This window comes from Notamacropus eugenii, chromosome 1 (assembly GCF_028372415.1).
Source record: "Notamacropus eugenii isolate mMacEug1 chromosome 1, mMacEug1.pri_v2, whole genome shotgun sequence".
Taxonomy (NCBI): Eukaryota; Metazoa; Chordata; class Mammalia; order Diprotodontia; family Macropodidae; genus Notamacropus; species Notamacropus eugenii.
The window spans coordinates 685448141-685470865 of record NC_092872.1 but is presented as its reverse complement, the minus strand read 5'-3'; the positions used below and the strand labels follow the sequence as shown (position 1 = coordinate 685470865).

The 22725-nt window shown below is 37.2% G+C and overlaps 1 protein-coding gene across 2 annotated transcripts in view; it reads left to right on the top strand.

Moving 5' to 3' along the window:
* CDH8 (cadherin 8) overlaps window positions 1–22725 on the top strand; it is a 513100-nt gene that overhangs the window by 377135 nt on the left and 113240 nt on the right. For both annotated transcript variants that reach the window (XR_011972824.1, XM_072635913.1), the window contains exon 9: window positions 21173–21294. Coding sequence is in view for 1 of the 2 variants with exons in the window: in XM_072635913.1 (XP_072492014.1) it covers window positions 21173–21294 (122 nt within the window). In the remaining variant the exon portion in view is untranslated. The remainder of the gene's footprint in view (window positions 1–21172; window positions 21295–22725) is intronic.

Here is a 22725-nt window from a genome sequence, read left to right as displayed (position 1 = left end):
CCCAGCCATTTTAGGATGCTTTCAGACCTCCCTTCCCCAGCCCAGTGATGTTCTTTCATCCAGAGTCCCCTCATAATTTCTTTTTTAAAACCCTTTCACATTTCCTTTCCTTCTTTCATACTACTTCCTTCAGTATCATTTACACCCCAGTTGAACTTTGGTTCACTGGGAAGAAAGTTAGATTTAGAGTCAGGAGCTGTGTTTGAATCTAATGTGTTACCATGTGCCAGGCTATGATTTTGGCAAATCACTCAGCTAGGATATCAGTCAGTCTCTTAAGCAGTAAAATGAGAGGTCTGGACTGATGATCTAGAAAGCCTTTTCATCTTGACAATTATCTTTTGTGAGTCATTTGCTGTCCCCTGTGCAAACTCTTCACTTTGCAGCTTTCATATATGAAACTTTCCCTGGAATGTCCATCTTTTGCTCATAGAACTACTAACAACTTGTGAAAACCCAAATAAACTTCAACCTCCCCTAGAGAGTCTTCATTGATTTAGAAAGGATCAATTTTCTCATCTATAAAATGAAAAGTGATAGCAACCTATCTTACATGATGGCTGTGAGGATTTCATAAGATAATATTAGCAAACCTTATAACATTATATAAATATTTTGTTGTTCAGTCATTTTTCAGTTGGGTCCAATTCTTCATGTTCCCTTTTGGTATTTTCTTGGCAAAGATACTGGAATAGTTTGCCATTTCCTTCTCTAGCTCATTTTACAGATGAGGAAACTGAGGCAAACAGGGTTAAGTGACTTGCCCAGGATCACACAGCTAGTAAGCATCTATCCACTGTCACTTATGCTATTATTAATTACTAACTATAACTTGTTTCAGGGTTAGAACAAGCATTAAATAAGTGCCTACTGTGTATCAGGCACTCCGCTAAACACTTTTACAAATATCATCTCATTTGATCCTATGACAACCTCATGGAGAGATTCTGTAATTATCCCAATTTTATAGATGAGAAAGCCAACACAGAATTTGAATGACCTGTCCAGGGTTTCAAAACGGGTGTCTGAGCAGGATTTGTATATGTCTTCCTGAATCGAGGTCTAGCTCTCTATTAGCGGTGCTACCTAGCGAACTAATCACTAAGTGTACTTCTAATCTTGATTCTGTTGTAGCACTTTATATCCACTTCCTTTATGTACTTGTTATATCTAAATAGTGGAGCAGCTAGGTGGTACAGTGGATAGAGCACCAATGCAGGAGTCAAGAGGACCTGAGTTCAAATCTCACCTCAGACACGTGACACTCACTAGCTGTGTGACCTTGGGCAAGTCACTTAACCCCAATTGCCTCATCCTGGGCCATCTCCAGTTATCCTGATGAATATCTGGTCACTGGATTCAGATGGTTCTGGAGGAGAAGTGAGGCTGGTGACCTGCACAGCCCTCCCTCACTCAAAACAAAGTCAAGTACAAGTCATGTCATTATTTCCCTCATAGCATGGTCTTCTTTGGCGATGAAGGATGAACACACGTATCTAAATAGTACCACAGTTATTTCCATATTTCCTGTATCCACCTACTAGATTATAAAATCCAAGAGGGCATAAAACTAGTCATATACCAATTTTGTATCTCTCCTAGTATACAGATAAAGGCTGGCAGTAGACAGTTAATAAATATCTGTTGAATTGATTTAATATTATGAATTAGAAATTAAGTGGTGAATAATGAGAAAAAGTAAAAACTTTACACTTGAGAATATTCATAGCATTTCCCTAGATTTTAATCTATATGCCCTCTGTGGTGAAACTTAGATCTCCCTAAGCTGTAATTAGCTTTCCAGGTCCCTGAGCCTGGGGCCTCGAATATATTAAGTGGTCACACTATTTGTTGAATTTGAATTTGAATTTGAATCTAATCTATCACAAGTAAGAACTAATTGGGCATTCTACAGAAAGCAGAGCTCATACCACTCTCTCTTTGAAGTTGAGGTCTCCATAATAATAATAGGTCACACTGCTCCCAAGTTTTAAGTTTTATTAAAGAGCTTTGTTGACTGTGACCTCCCCTGGTGGATATAGTTTAAGTGTTTTTATATCTATGAGGAAACTGAGGCTCAGTGAGGTATATATGAGTATATATGATCTTTGAACTGGGAGTTGGGAAAGCTCATCAGTCTTTCCAATCACTTAACAAGTTTTCTTTGAAAGGATATCTTCTCTGGTAAGTTGATGGTCATAACAAAGAAATAAACATACACGCACACACACACGCTAACAAACATATATCTGAAGCTGATTCTATTGGAATGAAATTTGGGGCTGCAGATGACTGGACCTTGTTCTCAAATCGTCTGGAATATATCTGCTAGCCAAGAAACGTACTTTAGGGTATAATTTCTCAATTTACCAGAAAGTCTCTGACTTTAACCCCACTATTAATTCCTCAATAACTGATTACTAAAAATAGGGATTGAGGTCCAAAGAGTTTCTGGAAACCTAAAGGTCTCTCTCTGTTCTTCTCTTCTGTATAAGAGTCTCAATTCATTACACAAGTTACGAAGTTCCTATCAGTTTTCCCTATTTCCAAGGTCTATGTTATATGAAGCTCATAGTGTTAAAAGCTAAATTTAACACTACTTAAGCTTGGATCAACGAAATTTCTCTTTGTCCTGGTCCAGGATAGGATCTGGGAACCAACTTAACATGAGAACTTGTCTTTTAGTATGAAACTTATAACGTTTTTCAGACCCATGTGTAGCCAGACACCTTATAAATTCAGTGTCACTGATAAACAAGAAATGAGTGAAACTCTTTTAAAAATGAAAACCACTATTTGTAGACATATGTGTGTGTGTGTGTGCATATGGATGTGTATTCCTATTCCACTATGAGGTACACACATGTGTGCATATATATGTATGAATGTATGTATACAAAGGAATATATATATATATACGTATATATATATATAGTAAATCCATTTGTGCAATATTGAGGAGGGAATCAGCTACTTTCCATTAGCTTCAAGCAAAATATATTTCCAAATAAAAGCAGTAATCAGTGTGATTTCAATAAACTTTGGATTTAGAGTAGATGAACAAAACTTAAAGGAGCATCTCTTTAATAAGGCAAATATAGACTCAGAGATGTTTTTGTTATTTTTTTTCTTGCTAGTATGGGAAGGGCAAAAGAATAAAAGAAGTGCTCAATAAAAAGCAAGCTCTCTATTTTTATTTTTACTTTTGATGTTATAGCTCTATGTATTTCCCAATATGGAAACTCTCTTCTGCTCTTAGACAGTAGCCTGGGGACACTGAGAAGATAGGTGACTTACCATACTGTTGATATGTGCCAAAGGCAGAACTTCAAATCTTCCTACATTGAGGTTGGCCCCCTGTCCACTACATCTGCTGCCCCCTCCTCACTTCCCATTTTCCCCTTTCCCCTTCAACTCCCTCCATACAAGGCAGCAACATTGTTGAAATTTAAGGATTGGGATCCTGCATGTTTAGGTGTTGAAAGATATCCCCATCCAGTTTTTACTGAGGAAAGTGATCTCATATTTCTAAAATAAAATTAGTCACACATTTTTAGTAATTGACTTAGAAAGAGGGAAAAACATTAATATCTAGCATTTCTATAGTGTTCTCAGGTTTGCAAAGCATTATATACATATGTACGCACATATACACAGGTATAGATATATATCACATAAATATCTATATCTAGATCTATAGATATATGTCACCAGTTGACCTGGCTTCTGTCTTGCCACTGGATTTCTATGACTCTAAAAGAAAGAGTGAGGCTGATGACTTTGTGCAACTCTGTGTCACTTAAATCCAATTCATGCACAAAGTTATTGGTCTTCTTTGAAAATGAAAGATAAAGAAATAAACACATTATGTCATTCGTAGCTCACAGTAATCCTGTGATTTAGGTGCTATTATTATCCCAGTTTAACAGATGCGGAAACTGAGCATGAGAAAGGTTCAACGAGTTACCCAGGGTCATAGAGCTAGAAAGCATTTGGAGGCAGGATTCAATCTCAGGCCTTCTTTACTCAAAATCAGCACCCTAGCAACTCCATTCTCTAACTGTCTTTGCCACTAATCACGACTCCCTCAGCTGAATTTCTTAGAGTGGAGGAAGGATATTGTCAACTATTCCCTCAAGCTGATTATTTTTACTTAAATAATAATGTAAAAAAGAAAGAAAAAAAGAAAAACTCTCACCATTTGCTATTCACTTTTTCCTTCAAACACTAGAAAGCTTCACTGTCAGGAATTGAGTTATTTTTAAATTATATCTGCAGGAATGCATTTGCCTTTGTCCCCCTGAATGTAAATTTTAGTCTCCAGGGTTTTCTATTCTCCAAAAAGAAAAGTAAGTCAGTGCCACCCTCAAGGAGCTCCCATTCTGGGGAGGCAATGCATGTTGAACATTTCAGCTGAACGTCCAATGGAAAAGTCCAGTGATCATTAGAATGACTCTTTAGGCTCAATAATAATGATATCTTCTATAGTGCCATTAATAAAACTACGTTATTTTCCATTGTTGATCCATTACTACAGTTCTGTCAGGGTGAATGTGAATAACAAATATGATGAAACTCAAGAAGAACACGTACAAAACCTTTCACTTGGGTTCAAAAAATCAGTTTCAAAGATATTGGATGATTGGAAGCAGGTTTAGCCAACAGTTTACTTGGAAAAAATCAGATTTTGTTTATTTATTTTAATGGACTGTCAACTCGAAGGAGTCAACAATGTGATATGGATAATATGGTCTTTAAAAAGAGTCATAATATCCTGAAATAAGATGGTAATAGCCCATCTTTACTATGCTCTAATCATACTATATCAGAGACATTATAATCAATGCTAGGTTCCATCATTTAAAGCCATTGAGCAGCCAGGAGAGGCAGCCATGATATCAAAGGGCCATGTTTTACTTCCTTATGAGGATCTGCTGGAGGAACTGGTGACATTTATCTTGGACAAGACTCTTTTGTATACATCTGTATGCGTGTGAGTGTGTGAAGTCATAGATGAATTGTGAAAATTGGTTTTCCCTCTTACCTTATATATTTTATATTATCATCTTAAAAACATAATTTTGAAAAGGGGTCCATAGTCTTCACCAGATAGGCAAAGGTGTCCATGACACAAATACTAATAGAAAGACCTTGTCCAGAAAGTATATAATTTTAAAATCAGTTCTCCTCCGAAGTCATTGAGGGAACTTCCTTTTTATCTGCATCTCTGGCATCACTTTCTAGGAACAGAAGCACTGCTGGAAGTTAAATGCATTATTGGCTAGCCCACCCTAACTTAGGAACAGAATACTAATTTCTGACGTCAAGCTCTATTTTTCATCATTACTTGAAATTGCTTTACTAGTATCGTTTATGATTCAGATATTGGCCTGTATTCTCTCACTTTCTCATAATATTTCCAAATTTGCATGACACACAAATAGCATTATTGTTGCTCTGTATTGGTAGTTTACATGGTAGATTTAGTATGTCCCAAATCAGTTTATTAACCTTGCCATCCCAGGAGTAAAGCCATTCATGCCTTCTCTTGGAGGCTCTTATAATTACTTGGTAACCAGTCTTTCTTCTTTCTTTATGTTTTCTCTTTCATCCTCCCTCCACACTACTGCCTTCATACATGTCATAATAAACCAGCAACATCTTCTTAATCCTTTATCAAAAATCTGTTCCTGTGGCATTCCATGGAGTAATGAATAAAGAATAAACTCTTCTTTCTGGCATTCAGGGCCTATTGCAGTCTCACTCCAATTTATATTCCCAGCTTTATCTTGCAGCATTTTCTTTTACATAAAATATATTCTGGTCAAAGTTGTTTATCCTTCTCTGGTCTGCTGAAGTTTCTATATTCCTTAAGAAGCCCCCAAATCACATAGCACTGACTACAAGAAGATAGCCTTGTGCTTCTCAAATTCCACAGCCGTTTCTCACCTCTGTCTTGCCCTTAGGCATCTGGTGGCATAATAGCTGGTTTGCTGTGCCTGGAATCAAGTTTACCTGAGTTCAAATGTGATATCAGATACTTACTAGCTGAGTTACCTTGGATGAGTCACTTAACATTTGTTTTCCTCACTTTCCTCAACTGTTGTAAGAGGATAAGATTAGCACTCTCTTTACAGAGTTGTGAGAATCAACTGAAATATTATTTATTTTTAAAAAATAGTTATAGCACAGTGTCTGGCAAGTAGTATGCATTTCTCCTTTCTCTTTCTTACTTGAAAGTAACCTCCTCATATACATATTTTTCAGGAAAAAAATTCTGTACCTTTTATGTATTTATTTTTTACTCCTACTATCTCTTCAATCAAAGTTATTTGTGTATATGTTTTCTTCTCTTTCCATTAAAATGTAAATCCTTGATAACAGAGACTAGTTATGTATTATCTATCTTTGGATTCTGAGAACCTAGCAGAATCTCTTGCATATAGTAGGAACTTAATTAGTGTCTGTTGAATTGAATTGAGAGACAACATGAGGAAGTAAAATGTTAGACATGAAGACAAAAGAAATGAGTTATTCAAGTTCCTGTGCTATTAGTTACCACCCAACAGGAAGCCTTCCCCAACCCCACTTAATTCCAGCATCCAGTACTCAGTAAACATTTATTCATTGCTTACTCTGGTCCAGGCACTGTGATAAGTGCTGAGAATACAATTAATAAAACAAAAAATAGGTCTTGTGCTCAAGAAGCTTGTGTTGTGGTTTGTCTTTTGTTCTTGCCTCAAAGAGGACCATGACGTCAGGAAGAAGATGCCATGACTTGCCAGTGAATTGGATTTCAGGGAGGGCGGGCTGTGCAGTCACCAGCCTCACTCTTCCTATGCTTTTTAGGTCCAGTGGCCAGATATAGATCAGAACCACTGGAGATGGCTCAGTATGGAATGGAAAACTCTGGCCCTTTTACTTTAAAGTCTTTTCAGGGTCTCAATTTGAGTGAAGTAAATGGCTATTCAGTGACTAGGCCTCTTTAAGAAGTGAGTCAAGGGGGTGGCAGAGTCAAGATGGCAGAATAGAAAGACACACATACTCTAGCTCTTCCCCCACAACCCATAAAATAAGACCGTAAAGAAAGACTCTCAACAAATTCTAGAGCAGCAGAAGCCAGAGAACAACGAAGTGGAGGAGATTTCCAGCCTAGGGTGACCTGGAAGGCTGATGGGAAAGGTCGGTCTCACTGGATGTAGAGCCCAGCCCAGCCTTGGCTGTGTGGCAAAGGGAGGAGCAGGACTTGTGAAGGCTTCAGGGACGAAATCCCTGACAGAAGCAGTGGTTTGCAGATCCCTTAACCCACAGGTGCCAAAGGGCTTTTTCAAATCAGAGGGCTTTTTCAAGCAGAGCAAGAAGGGAGCAGGATCCTCCGCTAGCCTCAGCACAGGAAGGTGGTGGCAAGGTGGCTGCAGCAGCAGCAGTGGGCAGTGGCAGCTTCTGGTGGCCGTGGTAGGCAGATGGGTTGAGGGGAATGATAGAAGGGAGGGCAAATGGGAGGAGGGAGTAATTAGAAGTAAACACTCTTGGGGAGGGACAAGGTCAAAAAAGAGAATAGAAGCAATGGGGGGCAGGAGAGGATGGAGGGAAATATAGTTAGTCATACACAACATGACTATTATTGAAGTCGTTTACAAAACTACACATATATAGCCTGTATTGAATTGCTTGCCTTCTCATTGGGGATGGGTGGGGAGGGAGGAAGGAGGAGAAGGTGGAACTCAAAGTTATGGGAACAAATGTTGAGAACTGTTTTTGTGTACAACTGGGAATTAAGAAATACAGGTAATGGGGTATAGAAATTTATCTTGCCCTACAGGACAAGAGAGAAGATGGGGGTAAGGGAAGGGAGGGGTGTTAGGAGGGAGGGCACATTGGTGGAAGGGGCAATCAGAATGCGTTTTTGGGTGGGGAGAGGGGAGAGATGGGGAGAAAATTTGGAACTCAAAATTTTGTGGAAATGAATGTTGAAAACAAAATAAATTTTAAAAAAATTTACAGAAGGGAAAAATATAGAAGAGTATACAAATGGTAAATTTGTTTCTCCTTTCTTAAACTTAGTATGTACATTTCTTTCAAAAGAACTACATCAGAAATTGTGTCTTATACAACCTTCTTTCCTGTTCTTTGTATTTGGAAATGTTTATGATGGTTGAGGATTAAGTTCATGGTTTTAAAAAAAGGAAAAAAAATCATAAGCTTTTTTTTTTAACACATCTTTGTCATTCACAAAATATAAAAAGATCAAGAAGAAAAAGCGAGTCAAAGGATGGTCCCTTTAATAATAATAAAAAAAATCAAACTGGGAGGTGAAGACCATCAGAGTTGCTGGCCAAAAAAGAAACAGCTACTATTTACATTCACTCTGAGCCAGGAGGGCTGAAAAACCAATCCTTCAGTGGTGCTTGGACAGGGACCTATCACTGTCCAATACATGAGATTCAGAGATTCAGTTTAATGCTTGGCCTTTGAGGAAGAAACCTTAATGGTTGTTTTTTTGGGCGCTCCTGGTTCAGAGTGAATGTAAATAGCAACTGTTTCTCTTTTGGCCAGCAACCCTGAGGGTCTATCTCTCCCAGTTTGATTTTTTTCTTTGTGATTAAAGGGGCAATTCCTTGACTCACTTCTTAAAGAGACCCATTCACTGAAGGGGTATTGCCTTGCTCAGGGTGAGCACCTGAAAAGACCTTAGTTTAAAAAGAAAAGGTCAGTCTCCCACTGCATCCTGGTCCATCTCCAGATCTCCTGATGGATATCAGGCCACTGAAGCCAGATGCTTCTGGAGGAGAAAATGAGGCTGGTGACTTTGCACAGCCCTTCTTCACTCAAATCCAATTCACTTGCAAGTCATGGTATCATCTCTCTGATGTCATGGTCCTCTTCCAGAAGAGAACTCAGGACAAACCACAGCCTGTGAGTAATCTGAGCTGCCTGAATAAGGACTCAACTGGGCAGTTCCAGTTGGGCAACCCAGTTGGACCTGATCTGTCCTTCCTCTCCCTTCCCATTACCTCCCTTCCCCTACTCCCTTTACCTGAGAGTGTTGTGCCCAAAGGAAGGTTCATTTTTGATGACCAAAAGCTACTTATTTAACTTGAGGTTTACTGGCTGGGTTTCTTTCTCAAAGGCCAATCATTAAACCCAACTCACTCTGAATCTCAAGAAGCGTACCATCTAATGAGAGAAAGACAACACCTGAAAGGAAACAGGAAAGGTGAGGGGGACACCAGAAGGTACCCACCTCAGGGCCATCTTATTTGGAGGAGTTGAAACCAAGCAGAACAGCAGACACAGCATGGTGTGAACCAAAAAGTCCAATTTCTGCCTTCTATAAAGGAAGGTATTGGGAGGAGTTTGGTACTCCTGGCTCCAGCCTTCCAATCAGAAAGGATAAAAGACTGAGGTAGGTAATGTCAGCCCAGGCTTGAGTTGGCAGCATGATGATGAGATTAGAGCTATTGAACTTACTCCAGGAGGGATATCTTGTTCTGTGGAGTTGAAACCAGATTATAATAGATGGAGAATAGAGTGGCATTCCACTACGTTCCTGCTGCTAATTATTTCCTAATTGTCCTGTATACAGCTTGCTTTGTATATTTTTGTTTGCATAATATATCCTCCATTAAATGACAAGCTCCTTGAAGACAGAGACTATCTTTTGACCTTTTTTTTTTTTTTTTTTGTATGCCCAGGACTTAGCACAGTGGCTGGCATATAATAAATTTTATTGATTAATCAATTGATAACCAGGTACATAACCTTGTGATAGTCCATTATTCTCTCTGAGTTTCAGGTCCCTTGTGTATAAAATAATGGAATTGAACTACATAACTTTTAAAGTCCCTTCTAGTTATAGCATTCTTTGATTTAATCTGACATAGATAAATAAAAGATCAGGAGAAATCCTCATTTCTGGAACACTAGTGGTAATGAGAAGCAGAGAGATACAGCAGAATGGATGCTGCATATGCTAGATAGCATCTGTAGAGAAAAGACATAGAGCATCAACAGAGCTGGACCTCAGAGGTCATTGAATCCAATGTCCTTTTGTATATGGGCAGCTAGGTGGCGCAGTGGATAGAGTGCTAGGCTTGGAGTCAGAAGACCTGAGTTCAGTTCTAGCCTCAGACACTACCTTTATGACCTGGGCAAGTAACTTAACTCTATTCAGTTTCCTATTCTATAAAAATGAATGGGAGAAAGAAATGGCAAACCACTCCAGTATCTTTGCAAGAAAACTCCAAATGGGGTCATGAAGAGTAGGACATGATTAAAACAACTGTATCTTTTATAGATAAAGGAATTGAAGCTCATTGAGGTTATGTGACTTGGTCAAAAAGGTACTAAAGTAGGCAGAATCAGGAGTTGCACACAGCTTCTCTGGCTCCATGTCTTTATTACATCTCCTGATATGAGTTTGGATTCTAACATTGATTCTTACCAGCTCTGATCTCAAGCAAGTCATTCCTCTCCTTTTCGACTTAACTCCCCCATAAGTAAAATGGCATCAATGATATTTTTGTACTGCCAGGTACAGGGTTGACTGGCAGAAAGTATTTTGTTAAAGGAACATGCTACATATGAGTGAGAGCTTTGCTTCAGGGCTGGGATGTACAGTGGTTAAGCACTGCAAAGGTACCTCAGAGTATATCTCTAGAGCTGACACTGTATTTTATGGCAGCCTCTTACCCATCACCTCAGTGGCTTCATTAAAAATTTAACACAACAGATTGTCTTACATTGCTCATAAGTTTGCATTTATAGGACTAATTTATTTTTTAAATCGGAGTTCAACAATTCATAATATTCTGTCAGTATTTACCTTTCACTAATACATGGATGGGCAGATGGCTGTCCAGACCATAATGCAGATGGAGGGAATGATGATGTATGGATGAGAATATGTAGATCTCTTTACATTCATATATATTCTAAGCACTTCGTATTAGAAGCTGTGGGTGAAATATCATCATTTTTATTGTCAACAGCTCCATGCCGAGGTAGTAGGTTAGTGTATAATCAGTTCAAACCACAATGCTAGTCATTTATCCTGAATAATGTATTTGTTTACTTACATTGATATACCACATATATCTTGGTTACATGTCACAATGAATATGAAACTCACTGTGGCCAAAATGTAGAATAGAGAAGAGCTGGGTCCAGGAGTCTTCCTGCCCTTGCAGTCAGCGTCTTCACTGAGGAGCACATCCCCTTAATTACTGTTCAGCAATTCTGAAGGGCATTGACCACATGGCTATTCCAATTCACAGAGGATTCAAGGTAATGACACGGCAAACTCAAGTTGTACCATTGAGTAAACAAAAAGCAATACAATTCATGGCTTAATTACTGGGAAATTAATGGAAATAGAGTATCAAAATGTGATTTTTAAAATGGAGACGTGGAAGCTACTCCAGACATTAAAAGACAAATGATTGTAATATTTTAGATATGAATTCCATTGCTGCAAAGTGCCATCTTAATGCAATTATCAAACCTTTCTTTTGACACCATCACGTTTGAATTTATTTTAGCCTGTGGATGTGTGTGCCTGGGGGATGGGCATGGGAAGCAGACATATCGTTGAAAGCCTTATGTGGCTTTAAGATCATGCCCTCCAAATGATATACCGTACAAGTAGACACTCATGGGTCATATTTCACTGACCTATTGCATTCTGTTGATCTGATGATAAGAATTTAATTGAGAGCCTACTGAACACATACATTTATGTTTATCATGAGCAGAAGTTAAGAGCAAATTTTAACACAGAATTGGACATTTTCTGAGATTCATTTAACTTTAATATATTATTTTAAAAAAAAAGCAATAGCACAGCTTAAATAGCCTGTTTTAATGTATAATGTATAAGAGAGATAGAGACAGAGACAGAGAGAAAGAGAGAGGTTGATGAAGTCTTGAATTAGGATGGTCTTTGGTTAAGGACAATCCTCTTGAGAGGTTTTAAAACTATTTAAAATATATAAATCTAAAAACCTAGCAGGATTCCCATGGATTGTAAACTCAATGTGGCGAAAACATTCAAAAGTATTATGGCAGGTAAAACAGTTAATGTGCTCCTGAGTGTTATTAAGACAGGCTTAGTTTCCTGAATGATAAAAATGACTAGTTTTGTTGTCTCAACCCTTGACCAGCTCTCATTTATTTAGTTCTGTGTTCTTGAGAACTCCATCATAGGATGGTGGCCTGAGAGGATTGGTTGAAGGAACTGTGGGTATTTAGCCTGGTGAAGACAGCTGGGGAGGGATCCAGAGTGATAGCTGACTACCGTCATTTCAAGGACTGTAAGGTAGAAAAGTGGTTGGATTTTTTGTGCTTGATTCCAGAGGGCAGGACCAAGAACAGTGGGTAGAAGTCACAGATTCTCTCAATATAAGGAAAATATTTCCAACAATTCAAGCTCTCTGGGGGTGGGGGGTGACAAGTTCATCATCTCTGGCCAATGCCTGACTTACTGGCCAGGTTGCCACAGAGAAGATTCTTTTTCATGTACAAGTTTGACTCTATATTCTTTGAATTTCTATTTCTTGGGTGATTCTTGATCAGCGGATTTTTGATACCTCCCCTCAAAAACAAAAACATACCTAAATATTAGAAGGTTCTTGCAGGATGAGGAATAATACATCTTTTTTTTTTTTATTATACCCTCTTTGGGTTAAGAACAAAAGCTAGTAAAATTCCAGTGGCTGCTGCAATCAGATTGTTTAGGTGATGTACAACTTGAAAATGTTGACGTGTAAGTAAGAGAAAGTTTTTATTAAAAGAAGGATCCCCAAAGGCATCCTCATTAGTGATTCTACTCTATAAAATGTCCTTTTTTCAAATCCCAGCTCTTTATTTTTTTTTTCATTTTACCATATACTGATTGATGACAAAGGGTCAGAGCTTAAAACTAAAAGTGATTTTTGTGGCCCTCTCGTTCAACCCTTTATTTTATAAATGGAAGAAAAGAGGCTCAGAGAAGTTAACTGATTTATCCAAGGTCACACAGTTAATAAAGCAGTATTAAAGAGGGAATTCAAATTTAGATTGTCTGACTCAATATCCAGCACTCTTTTCCTCTGCATCAATCCCTAATGATCTAAAAATGAACAAACGCCCTTGGGGGATAATGTTTCCAAAAGATAATAATAACCTTGATTTATTCAGCTATTTAAGGTTCACAAAACACTTTCTTTTCAACAACTTCTTGAAGCACACTATGCCAAGTATTACCTCTGTTTTAAAGAGGAAGAAAGAGGGAATGAAAAACTAACCCCATATCACAAAACTACCAAGTATCAGAGATGAGATTCAAACCCAAGGTTTGATTGCAAGACTGGCAATCTCTTTCTTCCCCTATAGTCCACAGAGGGGCCTTAATTCATTACCCCAATTCATGTTTCCCCATATTCCTGTTGTTTTGGGGAGGGTGAAGGGGATTTTGTCTTGTTTTCTTGTGTCTTGTCGTTCATTTATTCAGTTCACATTTTCCTGTTTTATAAACTTCCACTGTTCCCTTCATCCCCTATTCAATTATAAATTCACATATTTTGCATTCCCCTGTTGACTGTAATTTAGTGCTCATAGCTTCTATCCTTCTGCTTGTGGAAGCCTCAAGAATTATTTATCAAGCCCCACCAGTATATTCAAGTCTGTCAAATTCTTTTTTTTTCCCCCTCCAAGACTGAAAAAGCTTGGCTATTTAACAGCAATCCATGGAATCCTACTAGAACTAAATTTAGACAAGAAAGACTTAGGGCTATTTGATTACATTTGATTAAGTGAAGGAGATAACTTGCTGAACAATTTCTTGGGTGAGGTGTATGAGAGAGGGGTGATGGGCAAGTGGGAGGCTTAAAATCCCGCAGCCTTCAAGCCTCATAAAGTGTATTCACTGGAGAAGATTTCCCTTCATTGAAGAAGAAAATAGATTGTGTGTGTGTGTGTGTGTGTGTGTGTGTGTGTGTGTGTGTGTTGGAAAAGACAGAGAAATTGAGAGAGAGAGAGAGAGAGAGATTGTTTTCATATTTTTCTGGTCTATGAGAGTACACATTCTATGTGTATATACATATAGGGGTGTGGGGGTGGGAGTGGGGGTGTGGGGGTGGGTGTATTTTTTTTTCAGTTCATCCAAAGTGGGTTTCCCCAAGCTTGATTTCCAAGCCTATTTGTCCCCATCTCTTGAGTTGAGAAAATTAATTTTTTAATGAATTCTCATCAAGTTTCTAATTATAATATCTTTATATTTAATATTTGTCTTTCAGATGAAAGACAAACATTTGGGGGGCAGTCACAAAGGACATGAATAATTTCTTTAGAAGCTTATCTAATTAATTACACTGCTCTGTAATGTCTTTAAAATGTGAACTGCCCGTCATTTTATTAATTTAGATAAAAGTAAATCTTTAGTGTTTAAATATGACACTTGTGCTGAGAATCCTGATAAGACACTGCATTCATTGTTTGTGTGTTTATCCAGTGGAGATAAAGGGAAAGAAGATTGCTCAGAATGTTTTGGGCTGATGATTTCTGTTTCAGCTTTCTGTCCCATCAAGTGGTAGTTTTGAAGGCCATTTATGGCACATTCATCGACAGAATGTTCATAGGGGAGTATCAGCTAATTCTTAGAGTCAAAAAATGCTTGGAGGGGGTGGGGTAGAGTGTACTCCAGGGGAGAAAGAGGGAAAAAATGATATTCCATGATTTGCAGACATCAGATGAATTATTTTATCTGCTTTTTCTCTTATTGCTTAATCCAAGAACGAAGTCAAAGGACCTCAATTCTCATCCTGACAAACACGTTATTAACTAAGTGACACTAAGTGACACTATGAAGGCCCTTTCTTTTCTCTGGACCTATATCTTCATGTTAATTAAAGTTAGCTTTAGATGACACCTAAGGTACTAAATTGTTTAACCATTTTAGGATAGAAACAATTTAGATCAATGGAGAAGAAGAAGGAAGCAACATGCTAGGAAACAGCATCAGTACAACATGTAAGAAGGAAAGCACTCAAGGGGGATAGTATAAAGAAATAAGCCACTACTTGGCTAATGAAACCATGAGCTACATTAGGAAGACTCTAGCTTCCAGGAATAGAGAGGTGATAACCCCACTGTACTGCAGCCTTGTCATATCTCATCTGCAGTATTGCATTCAGTTCTGAGACAACCTTGAAATAGAATTGGTAAGTTCGGGGATCTCTAGAGGACAGAAGGGCAACCAGAATAGTGAAGAGCCTTGATTTCACACTGCATATTGGATAAGTTGAAGGAAACTGAAATATTTAGCCAAGACAAAAGAAGAATCTGGAGAGTAAAAAGAAAAAAAAACAACAACAAACCATGATAGTTGTCTCTAAGTATTTCAATGGTTGTTATGTATAGGAAGAATAAAAGTTTCTCTCCCCTTCTACACCATCCCCAGAGAGGAGAACCCGAAGCAATGGTGCAAAGTCTCAAAGAAACAAAGTTCAGGTGAATGTGGGTAGAGACATGAAACCATCCGGCAAATGAGCATTGTGCAAAGCTCAAATGGGCCACCTCCAAAGATACTGGATTGTCCCTCCTTGGCAATCTTCCATCAGAAACTGGAAGACCTCTTGTTATAGTAGGGATTCCTTCTGTATATGGGTCAAACTAGATGGCCTTTAATATCCCTCTTAGTTCTCAAACTGTGTGATTTTATGACTTGGGGAGGCTATTTTTGTCTACTAAATGTATCTGGAGAAGGTACTAAAAAGCATTATCTTTTTAAGACTCCTAGTGATTTCAGAGAATATTTCCCCATTTCTGTGGGTTCATTATTACCCATTCTGCAGGTATTTTTTTCACATGGCAAGAACTGAATGAAAATAATAGCAAGATTAAATTTAGCTTCTTTTATTGACTAAAACTATACATCCTTATAGTCCCAGGGTACAACATACATTAGATTAGATGGAAGAAAATAGAGTCCCTAGTAGTGAAGAATTGCACAGAGGACACCCATTCAGTAAACTCCTAACCAAGAGGAACAGATATAACAAAAATGAGACAATTTTTTTTTTTAGTGTTTTTTACTCTCAAAATCTTTTATTAATTTTTAAATTATTTTTAATCAAAAAATATTTCCTTCCCACATCACTCACATAAAAATGTTTTAAAAATTTTAGTAACAAATATTTGTAGCTGGGCAAAACACCACCACTCTATGAGTTGAACAGGACAAATATTAATTTTCTTCTTTTAGAGCAGAGGACACAGAGTGTTGTCAAGGCAAAGTGGCTCCGTCAAGGTTATACAGATAATAAGAAACTAAGCGAAGACTCCCAAACCAGGTCTCATTACTTCCAACAAAGGGCTTGATCATACATTCATTGGAGGTTTAATCAACAGGACAGAAGTTGAAAGCTGGACACCCAGGCCGTGTTCTTGTATTGGGTTATTTGATTGAGGATTATGAGCTTTGCTGTCATTAACATGTGCAGAGCAAAAATAAAGAACTTTGGAAGGGTGAAAAATCACTAGAAACTTCTGAGTCTTCCTGGCAAAATAGATTAAGAGAAAATGCAATTCAATAAACTTTTATGAAATACCTGCTATATGCCAGGCACTGTGCTAAGATGCAGGTCATTAACGTAACGATGACTGGTGGAATAATCAATAAACTGTATATTTATATTCTAGAAAATAATAACTGTTAAGAGAAAGAGATAGAATGGTAAGAAAAAGTCAGTAAGTGAGTCAGTCAGTTAACAAGCATTTATTAATTATGAACAATGTGCCAGGCACTGTGCTAAATTCTGGGGATATACAGAAAAGAAAAAGTCCTTAACGTTCAGGAGCTTACATTCTAATGAAAGAGACATTAATGTAAATGACTAAGCATATACAAGGATATACTGCAGTCTGAGAAGGGAGGACTTTAGCCACTGGGGGATGAGTAGAAGGTAGAAAGCCTCCTCCAGAAGGTAGAATTAGAGATAGAAGGTGCAAAGAGAAAATCCGTTGACTCAGCATATGGATTATATAGAAAATGAACCAAGCATCAGTCAAATGTCTGATTCACCATCCTCTTGTTTTCATTAGAGGTCAATACTTTCATCCTTGAACATCTCTTCTTTCTATAGTACTGTAATACAGGATAACGTTGATCTTTTTTTTTTTCTGTTACTGCTATCTTCCTTTGATCGTAGAATCAGAGCATATTAATGAGTGAAAGGTTCTCTTGTAGAAAATAACAACAGCCACTGGCATTCATACAGGGCCTTATGGTATGCAAAGCACTTTACAAACATCTGATTATATTCTCACAATAACTACTGTGAGGCAGTCTTTTATTATCCCCATTTTATAGATGAGAAAACTGAGGAAAAGGGTGACAGCTTCCAAAGTGACTTTTGTACTGTTCTCCCCCCATGGTATTCCATCCCACAGAGCCTTTCATGCCTTTGCTCTGGCTGTCCTCAGTGCCAGGAATGCACTGGCATCACCTGCCTAGATTCCTTCAAGGCTTAACTCAAGTGCTACCTTCTACATGCAATCTTTTCTTCTCCCCTCAGGTGTTAGCACTTTCCCTCTAAAAATATCTCATATCAATTTATATGTATATATATATATATATATATATATATATATGTATATATATATATATGTATATATATACATGCATGTGCAAATATCCAGCTTTGACTACTTTGGAATTATCTTGAAGGCAGGGACAGCTTCATTTATGTCTATTATCTTCAGGCATAAAGCTTAGAAAATATTAGATGTTTAATAAATTCTTACTGATTGATTAGTAGGCATGCTTAGTTGCTAAAAGTACTAATTGTTCCATTAAATTAAAAAGCATCAAGTCATAGAATCTAAAACCTGGGATACCTAGTCCAACCTCTCACTCTAAAGTATGAATAAATACTTCTGATATTCAGCTTCCACTCAAACTGACATTGACCAGAATCTTACTATGTTATAATGAACCTCATTCCATTTCTCCCTTGAGGACCTCTAGCATTTCATATTATTTTGCAGCTAAATTTCTTCTTCCTATTCATGTGACTTGGCCAACTAATTGATAGTTTATTTAAATGTTAATAACTAGTTACCAGGCATGTAAAAAAGGGAGGGATCCTTCTTGAAGCTTTATTGTCTTTGTGGCCATAGCTTAAATGGGAGAAGGTATAATGGGAAGCACAGTAAAACTGTATGTTAAGAAACCTTTAGTCTTGGTTCTGGGACTAGCTGAGGTTGTAAAGTGAAGGGGTTAGTGTTAACATAAGGTGTGAATGAAAAGATAGCTAGGGGAGATAGCTGATTGGGTTATGAACCATAGTCTGGCCTCGGGGTCTGTGGTCTGCTAGATTTGGTGGGCTAGTTGACTTTGTGCTTATGTATTCACCAATCAAAATGTCTCTGTCCAGAGTGGGAGATCTGAAACTGAAATGCTTAATTCCTCTAGGGGGATGGGAAAACTAACTGATTAAAAGATTATAAAAAGAATCTAGGCATAATAAGTAAAAAATGTCCTACTAGGGTTGTGGCAACAGAAATAGGAAAGGTTAGGAATGTGATAAACTCTATGATAACCAAAAATAGCTAGCATTTTATATAGCATTTTAAGATGAGCAAAACATTTTACAACTATATCTCAGTTGATTGTATAATGTATTATTATACACATTTTACAGTTCAGTAAACTGAGGATAATAGAGGTTTAATGACTTGTCAGGTCACACAAAGAGTAAATGTCTGAGGCAAGATATGGACTCAAATCTTCTTGACTCTGTCCAGTGTTTTATCTACTGCACCATTAAGAAAGGAATGATTAGGAACAAGGTGTTCAGAATATCACATGTTAAAGGAATAGCTTGATCATGAGGAAGTTAATCATGTGATTAATAAAAATAAGACATGTTAAGAAGCTAAATCATTTTTAGTACTTTCAGTTTGGGGAATATTAACTTTCAGTATTCAGCACCTCCTTGATTTTCTTCCTGATCTCTCTCCTTAGACATGTTTTTTCTTCTGAATTCTTGAATAACAATTTTTTCCTCTCTTCAGCACTTATACTTTATTTTACAATATAGTTATTTGAATTTCAGGAATCTCCCTGACTGGACTAGAAGCCCCTTGATATCAGAGATCATGTCTTATTAATCTTTGTATGACCTCCAGCAACATAATACAGAGTTCTCTCTGCATGTGATATGGGTTTGGCAAATACATATAGATTGAGTAGTGGTGAATACATTGGCAGGGATGGGAGTTATGTTGTAGGAAATTAAAGATAGATTTCAGGGGCCTAAAAAAAGGCCTCTAGGCTTATAACAGACATTCATTAAAAACATGCTAATTAATTTATTTTAAAAGCTATATAAAGGGGCAGCTAGATGGCACAGTAGATAGAGCACAGGCCCTGGAGTCTGGAGGGCCAGAGTTCAAATACAGACTCAGACACTTACCAGTTGAGCAAGTCACTTACCCTCTATTGTCTTGAAACACATCTGCACATATATGCAGTATAGTAATCATGGTAACAAATTCAATAATTTTGAAATTGAAAGGGAGAAGCAAGTAAGAAAGCAACATAAGGTGGTAAGAAGGTCAAGACACACTGAAGTTAAGAATGACCTGTGCTAGTCTGAGCAAAATATGTATTAGTAAAGGAGATATTAAAGGTATTTAAGAAAACAAGGTCTAAATAGAGGTATATCGGAATGGTATGGAAAGCCCAGATTGCAATATTAAAAGTAAAGTCTTGGAGCAAGAGAGACCACTTTTACGATAAAAGAAATAATATATATGTGTGTGTGTGTGTGTGTGTGTGTGTGTGTGTGTGTGTGTGTGTGTGTGTCTCACCATGCCATTTAGAACACACACTACTTCTTGGCATGAGGAAGTATTTTCTGAAAGAAAAAAAAATACTTGATGGTTGTAATGATCTAGATTTTGTCAACATTATAAAGAAAGGTCAGAATTTTGAAATTCATTCCCAAACCAAATATTTCTTCTCATTTGGTTTACTTATTAATATTCACTGTCATGCAAATAGAAAGGTAAATAAACAATCAGTTATCTCCAAAGCACTGTATATAACACAGAAAAGATCACAAGATCTTTACCTTGTGGAGAGAGAGGTAAATGGCATTGCATTAAAAAAATTGAGGGATGATAGTATACCTTAATATTCAACAATTTATCTATCATCTTAGCAATTAAAATGAGAGAAAATAAGGAGAAAATGTATTTCATTTAAAGAGTCATGTGTGGAGATTTCAGTGATTCAAATTGTATATAAAAGTTTTTATTATTAATAATAATTATAGCTCACATATAGCACTTATTAATGTGCCATTAAGTACTTTATAGTTATTATCTCATTTGATCCTCACAACAATCCTGGGAGGTCTAAGTGACTTGCTCAGGTTCACAGATCTAGTAAGTGTTTGAAACCAGATTTGAACTATGGTCCTCCTGACTCCATGCTCAGCACTCTTTCCACTGAGCTATCTAACTCAGTAAGTGATGAATATTTTTATTAAAAATGTTTTGGGTTCATTCCTATCAGAAAGGCTGCAGGGGTCAATTTGACCATCAAATATTAATGAAATGGAGTGCTAGAAAAATTCCCAATATTGTCTGATTGTACGTTTTTCTAAGCCCACCCTTCATCTTGTTCAATTTGGTCTCAGCTATCCATTGTCTTTTTAAATGCTGAACATAATATATGGGCAGTCAGAGACACTAATAGAGTAAAATGTACTGTATTCTGCCAAAGATAAACAAAGAAATCAATCCTGGTTGTTTACAGCATCTCTCTCCTTGTATATAATATACTTTATCAATAAAACAAAGCCTGATACATCGAAGGGAAAAAAAATCTTCTAATTTAGTCCAAGAAGGTAGTCATCAAGTAAATATCTCACAAAGAATATTTGAGAAAGATTTATTCTCCTTTTTGTTGATGGAACACTGGCTGACTTTATTTGTTGGTTGGCCAGATGCTATGACAAAAGTGTACTATTTTAGAATATGATAGATGCACACACACACACACACACACACACACACACACACACCTCACTTTATAGGAGATCGTCTTTTAAACCCATTAAATTGTACATGTAAGGTAAAATAAAGTAAAATACACTCAACGCTTGTTATTTTTTCCTTCCCATAGGGAACCACAGTCAAATATCTCGAGTACCTGTTGCTATTAAAGTGCTGGATGTCAATGACAACGCCCCCGAATTCGCATCCGAATATGAGGCATTTTTATGTGAGAATGGAAAGCCTGGCCAAGTAAATATCTCCATGTTGTTAATCCTGAATGTGTTTTTATACCACTGTCTCATGATTGAATAACTTAAAGGATAGCCCATGTTTTTAATATATATGTTAGCAAAGCAGTTAGTGAATATGTCAAGTAGGTTAGAGATACAGAGGTTGTACTTGTTCTCATGTGTGGTAGCTCATCCTACTGATATTAGAATCAAGATGGCTAAATTGGCTTCAAATGTATGGTAGTCACCTGTTCCATGTATTCAAAATGGAAATAGCATGTTAGAGATATCTTTTAGAAAAAAGGGCTTGGGAAAGAAATAAGCAAATATATGTTTGAGGTTAGGGTAGAAAAGCTGTTTTACCTTACAGGATAAGGGTGAAAGAAGAAAAATATGAATTTGAGACTTGTTGATTAGGTCAGTACCTAGGCATATTATACTGATGAGGAATTTTCAAGGCAAAACAAAATGATTTTAAAGAAGATATGTGAGAGATAAGTATAAGAAACCTCCAAAATAAGTAGAGTAGATAAACATGAGTAAATTTTTAGTCACCAAATTGGTGTAAACTGTGGGGGGATTTTCCTAGTCACACAGAGTATTGATTTTGATGGAGCTCCAATGTCATTGGTTGAGGGACTCCGGCTACCAATGGATATCATTACTCATTCACAAATTTTCCTAAACAACAACCCAACTTGTCGTGACAGAGACACTAGGTTTTTGAAGGCTTCACTCATAGAGTGCATTCTCTGGCAGATACTACAAAGGCTTTGACTACGGGCCTTTCAGTAGACTGTGTATCTGTTGGCCAAGGGTCAGGTAGCTAAGGTAATGGAGATTCATCACTGGTGGTGAATCAGGTGAGATACAGAACCTCTTGAAATCAGTTATTAAGGTTTGGAAGATCTGTAATTTTCTCAGCAGAGGGAGCATCCACACAGAAATCTAGGCAATAGGAATAAGAAAAATAAGTTGATAATTATGAAAATGATTCATATTTTCAGCTAATAATAGGTGATAGTTATATATCCTTTTGGGTTTATAAAATGCTTTCTATACATTATGTCCATTTTTTGCTTCATAGTAGTGTATGTAGAAATGGTGGAGGGAGGGGAGGGCAAAATCTTGCTACATGTTAAAATGGAAATAGGCCAATGTTAAGTTCAAGAGAAACAAGAATGTAATATCATTTTCATCAAGCTGCCAATGTACTGTATGTTTTTGAAATTTACCGTTTTTCAACTTCCTCATTTATTTCTGGATGGTGACATTTTAATTTAAATAAACAGCAGCTGACAGTATGACACTAGACTTGTTAATCTAACTATTCTTGTGCCTCATGTGGGTGTTAGGAATTAAACTTACTATTTGCCAAAGCAGGTACCTGACAAGGCAGATTTGTTTTTTCTTCAAAGAAAGTTATACTGTAGCTTTATGCATTGTTTAA